The sequence below is a fragment of the Pteropus vampyrus genome, unplaced genomic scaffold (assembly GCF_000151845.1).
Source record: "Pteropus vampyrus isolate Shadow unplaced genomic scaffold, Pvam_2.0 Scaffold333, whole genome shotgun sequence".
Classification (NCBI taxonomy): Eukaryota; Metazoa; Chordata; class Mammalia; order Chiroptera; family Pteropodidae; genus Pteropus; species Pteropus vampyrus.
In genome coordinates this window covers 165,837-170,755 of record NW_011889114.1, presented here as the reverse complement: position 1 = coordinate 170,755, position 4,919 = coordinate 165,837, and the positions used below count along the sequence as shown (strand labels likewise).

The window sequence follows — 4,919 nt, the reverse complement described above, 5'->3', positions numbered from 1 at the left end:
GCCATGGGGTGAGTGAGCTGGGGGAGAGGGAGGCAAGGCGGAAGGGTCCGCGCACAGCCCCGCCCACCCAGGGACTGGGAGAGAGACGCCGACTAAAAAGGCTAAACACACCTTCCTGAGAGCGGGAGGCGGAGCGGGAGGTACAAAGGCACACGCACTGAGGGACACGGTGGGCTCCCCTTACCGACTTTATAACAGAGACCCATAGAGGGACGGATAGTAAGATAGACGTACACACCCGAGAGACAGAAGAGAAAGGAAGACACGGGAAATTCCAGAAACACGGAGACATGGGGCCAGAGACATCAGACGGCCAGAAAAACATAGGAAGTGATCGGAGACAGAGCTGCAAAAAATCCAAAGATAGAAAAGGTCCATCCATTCAGTAAACACAGGACCCAGTTCCATGCTGGGGACCAGGAATAGTCACTGGGGGAGGCGGGGCAGGTATTTGAGCAAGACAGACAGATTCCCTGCCCTTCTGGAACTGAGCAGGCAGATTGACGGTGAGCAGGCTCACATAAGGCTACAACAGGGGCAAGTGAAAAATCCAAAAGTGAGCTAAGAAACACACGCTGGTGGCCAAGGATGTTTCGATTGACCTTGATTTTAAACTGGGAACATTCCCCACAGAATGTTGGGATTCTAACTTCCCTTGAAACATGGGAAGAGGCTGAGCCCACATTCCCGTGTGGCAGACGGCCGCCCCTGTTAGACCGGGCATTGGCACTCAGGTTTGCCCCGGCCCCCACCGCCGTCAGCCACCTCAACTTTGCATTTCCTTGTTGGCCACCGTAGGCGTATGAGTTTGCGACCCTGGATTAGGGAGCCGTAGACAAGAGGAGAGTGTTGGGGACACGGGCTCTGCCCTCAGGCAGCTGGAGACGGGTGTCTTCAGGCAAAGGACTTCCCATTCCCACATCTCGGTTTTCCCGTCTCTGAAATGGGGCTGTCGCAGTACCCGCCTCCAGGGGCTGCTGGGAGGTGGCCGTGAGACCACGTGCCGGAAGGCGCTTACCTGGTGCCTGGAACGCGGGGCAGCTGGCTCAATGACCACTGTTCCGGGGGTCAAGAGCACAGACTCCTGGCTGCGGACCGCCGCTCTGCTGCTGATTAACAGGTGACGTCGAGCTAGTGACTTCACTCTGTCTGGGCCTCAGTGTCCCCATTTGGAAAATCGGAGACTAGAACCGATCTCGCAGGTTCCGTGCGATTTAAATGAGCCGAAGGAGCTCTTGTAACAGAGACGCTCACCCGTAGTTATCTAAAGGTCGATTGTGAGATTACTGTTCTTGGTGATTTATTCAAATAAATTTTAGAAACAGAGACTCTCAGATCTGGAAGCAGAACAGTATCCAACGCACCTCACCACACAGAAATCTAGAACATTAGAGCTTGCAAGAAGCTTAGGCCCAAGCTGGACTCTCTCATTAACAGACTCCAATCCGAAGTAACACTTACTGAGCACCTACTGTGTGCATGCCCTTTTCTGGGCATTTGGAACCCAGAGCTGGTCTCTGCCCTAGAGGAGCTCAGAACCTAGTGGAAGAGACAAAGGCGCCCCCCTGCCCCCTCAAAAAAAAGAGAGGTGGAGGGAGAAATAATGGCCCACAGTGGTGAGAGAGAGGTTGCAGGGGGAGATGGAAGAGAATAAAAGGGAGTGGTCAGCTCCACCTGAGAGCTTACAGGGCAGTTCTGGAAGTCTTCCTGGAAGAGGTGACCTGTAAGAAGGCTCTTGAAGGGTTTTATTTTTTACATATTTACGTGCCTACAGTATTAGACTTAAACACATGGCTCTTACCCTGCGAAGGCACTGTCTTAAGTGCTCTACAAATATCAGAGCAAGCCGGGCTGGGGGACGGGGCTGAGAAGTGACAGGCTGTGGAGGGGGCTTGGCCTAGCGACTGGGTGGACATTGGGACGGTCCCCAGATGGGAGGCCCAGGAACGGGAGTGGTTGCTGAGCCGCTTCAGGGATAACTTGGGGCTCTCGCTCGTGAGCCCCTTTATCTCCCCCAGCTGCTCAGTCACGGCAGTGTCACAGCTCGGGGACAGCCCCACGCCAGGGTCCAGAGCTGGAGAGAGTTAGTGTGAGACGCGGCGGGAACAGCAGCGAGGCCCGGGCCTGCCAGGGCCGAGTCCAGGGCCTGGGGCTCTATCCTGGGAGCCCTGGGGAATCCCAGGGAACTGTGAGCAAGGTCACTTCTGTGTCCAGGAAGAGCCTGGAGGAGAGAGACAGGAATGCAGGCCAAGCCTTTGAAAACACAAGAGATCTCGACCAGAAAGACCGAGAAGAAACGGGCCAGTGGCATGTAAAACGAGCCAAAGCAGTAGGACGTTTCGGAAACAGCGGCTACTCGTCAGTAACTGCTGTGTCCCAGCCCCTTCTCCAACCTCTTTGCATAATTTAATCCTTTTCTTCGGATTGCTCAACAAGGCTGTGCGGTCGGTATTATTATTAGCCCCGATTTCCAGATGAGTACGCTGAGGCACAGAGAGGTTAAAGGACTCTCTCAAGACAGCACAGCCTCTGAGAAAGCAAAACTGGACCACAGTGACCGTAAAGCCCGTGCTTTTAATAGCCAGCCTCCCAGCCCCTCATCTTTATTTCAATCATGGATCGTCAGTATGAGGGTCGAATGTACTGGGCGAATGTGTTTTAGATGCCAGGGTTTCCGTGGGTGAGCTCCCCGTCCAGTGGGGAGCATACATTACAGATGGCCATCAATCAAACGAGCGCCTCCGTGTGTAATGCAGTCTGCGTTAGCCTGGGGAGGCGAAGGAGGGCCTCCCGGAGGAGGTGACCCTGACTCTGAGTTGTGAAGCACGGGTAGGAGTTAACGAGGTGAAAAGCAGAGAGAAGACTGTTTCTTGAAAACTCACAGTGAGAATGGAAAAACGCAGATGGGATGGAGAGTTTAGAAGGCAGGACTTGGCGACGGGTGATTTTCATGGGCGAGTGGTAGGTGATTTTCATGGGCGAGCTAGGTGCCTGGGCTTCTTACAGTGGCGCGAGGCTTTCGCTCATCATATCCTTACTAAGCTCGTCCCAGGGGTGGTTCTAGGTGCTGGGTAAACAGACAGACAAAAAGCCGTGCTCGCGTGGAGTTTACATCGAAAGGCGGATGGCTTTATTCTCGCGGCCGGGTGAAGAGAAATTGCAAAATGACGCGTTGAGGCCACAGCAGACGATTACGTAAGGTCCTGGGACTCCAGAGGGCACGTGCTAGTCTCTGCCAAGATGGGCAGCTTCACAGAAGAAAACGTTTAGAAAGCATAACATATATTCAGAAAAATACACACATCGTACGTGTGTAAGTTGACGAGCCTTCCCAAAATAAAATGCACATGTAACCAGCACCCAGAACAAGAGACAGAACATGTCCGGTGCCAGGATGCCCCTCAGGCCCCCCAAAGGGTTAACCACTCAAGCCCATCCCCAGCAGGGGTTAGCTTTACCCGTTGGTGAACTGTCTGTAAACGAGAATCGTGATGGTTTGTGAGATCTGCCCACATTGTTGGGGATAGGAACGTTTGGCGCATTCTTATCGTTGATTAGTATTTTGTTCTAGGAATATGTCACAACTTCCTTTCCCACTCTGCTGTTATATACTGGGTAGTCTCAGGTATTCGGCTAATGCAAATGTTGCCGCTGTGAACGTTGTAGTACAGTCTCTCAGTTTTCTGCAAACGATGGTACCCATTTGACAGTCTCGACGGCGATAAACGAGAGTTTCAGTGGCTCCGCGTCCTCATCAACACTCGATGTTATCTATGTCTTCTATCTGGCCATCGTGGTGGCGTGTCATGCATTTTCTTAAATTCGTCTTGCTTTGATGACTCATGAGTCTGAGCGCCTTTTCACGTATACCGTTTTAAAACATAAGAACCTAACTTCTGTTGTTGGTGGGTGCCTAAAACCACACGGGAATGCTAAATGCCAGTTTAGGTCATGGCTGGCTACCTTTGGGGACGGAGGGAGGGAAGAGGGGACTTTGTTAGGGCAGGGTTCACAGAGGGCCTCAATTTTCTATTTTGTTGTTGCTCAATCAGAAGCAGACGCAGGGTGATCTGAAATGTTGTCTGAAACTCGTTCGAGGTAAATACAATAAAACATTCATTCGCTTTAGACAGAGCCGGGGTGACGGGTACAAAATTACAGCCAACGCAAAGGGCTCACCGTGTTCCAGGGACTGTTTGTAAGTGCTTTCCGTAGATCAACCCTACGAGAAAGCTGTTGCGATTATAACTCCCCCCCCTTTTAACATACGAGGAAACTGAGGCACAGGGGCCTGAAGTGACTTGGCCGAGGTCAGACAGCTGGTGTATTCTTAGGGCCCTCCACCCTTTTCTGTGCTTGAAACCATTCTTGACTTTTTAAAATAAGTTTTAAAGAGGAGAGGGCAGGAAGAAGCGGGCAGCGGGTGGAGTGACGGCGGCCGCGGCCATTCCCCCCGCAGGCACCGTGAGGCCGGCTGCCCCGCCTTCATCATCGTCAAGCTGAGCCCGCTGCGGGACCGCCTGGTGGTGACGGAGTGCCGGCTGACACACTCGCACCCGGCCTGCCCCATCGAGTTCGCCTACTACTTCCGGCCGGGCCGCCTGCTGGCCAACACCTGCCTGCCGGTGCGCACCACCAACAAGGTGTCCAAGCAGTTCCTGGCGCCCGCCGACGTGCACCGCCTGCTCTCCTACTGCAAGGACCGCGACCGTGGTGTCATCGACGCCCTGCGTGCGCTGGAGGGGCTCTTCCGCACCGACCCTGAGGCCAAGGTGGGGTCTCGGAGGAAGCAGGCCGGGGGCGGGCCACCTGTTCACCCATCCATCCATTCATTCATTCGTCCATCCTCCCTGCTCACGCCTTCATTCATTCCTGCGTGCGTTCGTGTGGTTAGTTCCCGTTAGGGCGCGGGGGCTGCA

At 53.8% G+C, this 4,919-nt stretch overlaps 1 protein-coding gene across 1 annotated transcript in view; it reads left to right on the top strand.

Annotated features, from left to right (window-relative positions):
- ZSWIM9 (zinc finger SWIM-type containing 9) overlaps window positions 1-4,919 on the top strand; it is an 18,587-nt gene that overhangs the window by 2,629 nt on the left and 11,039 nt on the right. The window contains exon 3 of the mRNA XM_011378181.2: window positions 4,460-4,901. Within this exon, the coding sequence (XP_011376483.1) occupies window positions 4,460-4,901 (442 nt within the window). The remainder of the gene's footprint in view (window positions 1-4,459; window positions 4,902-4,919) is intronic.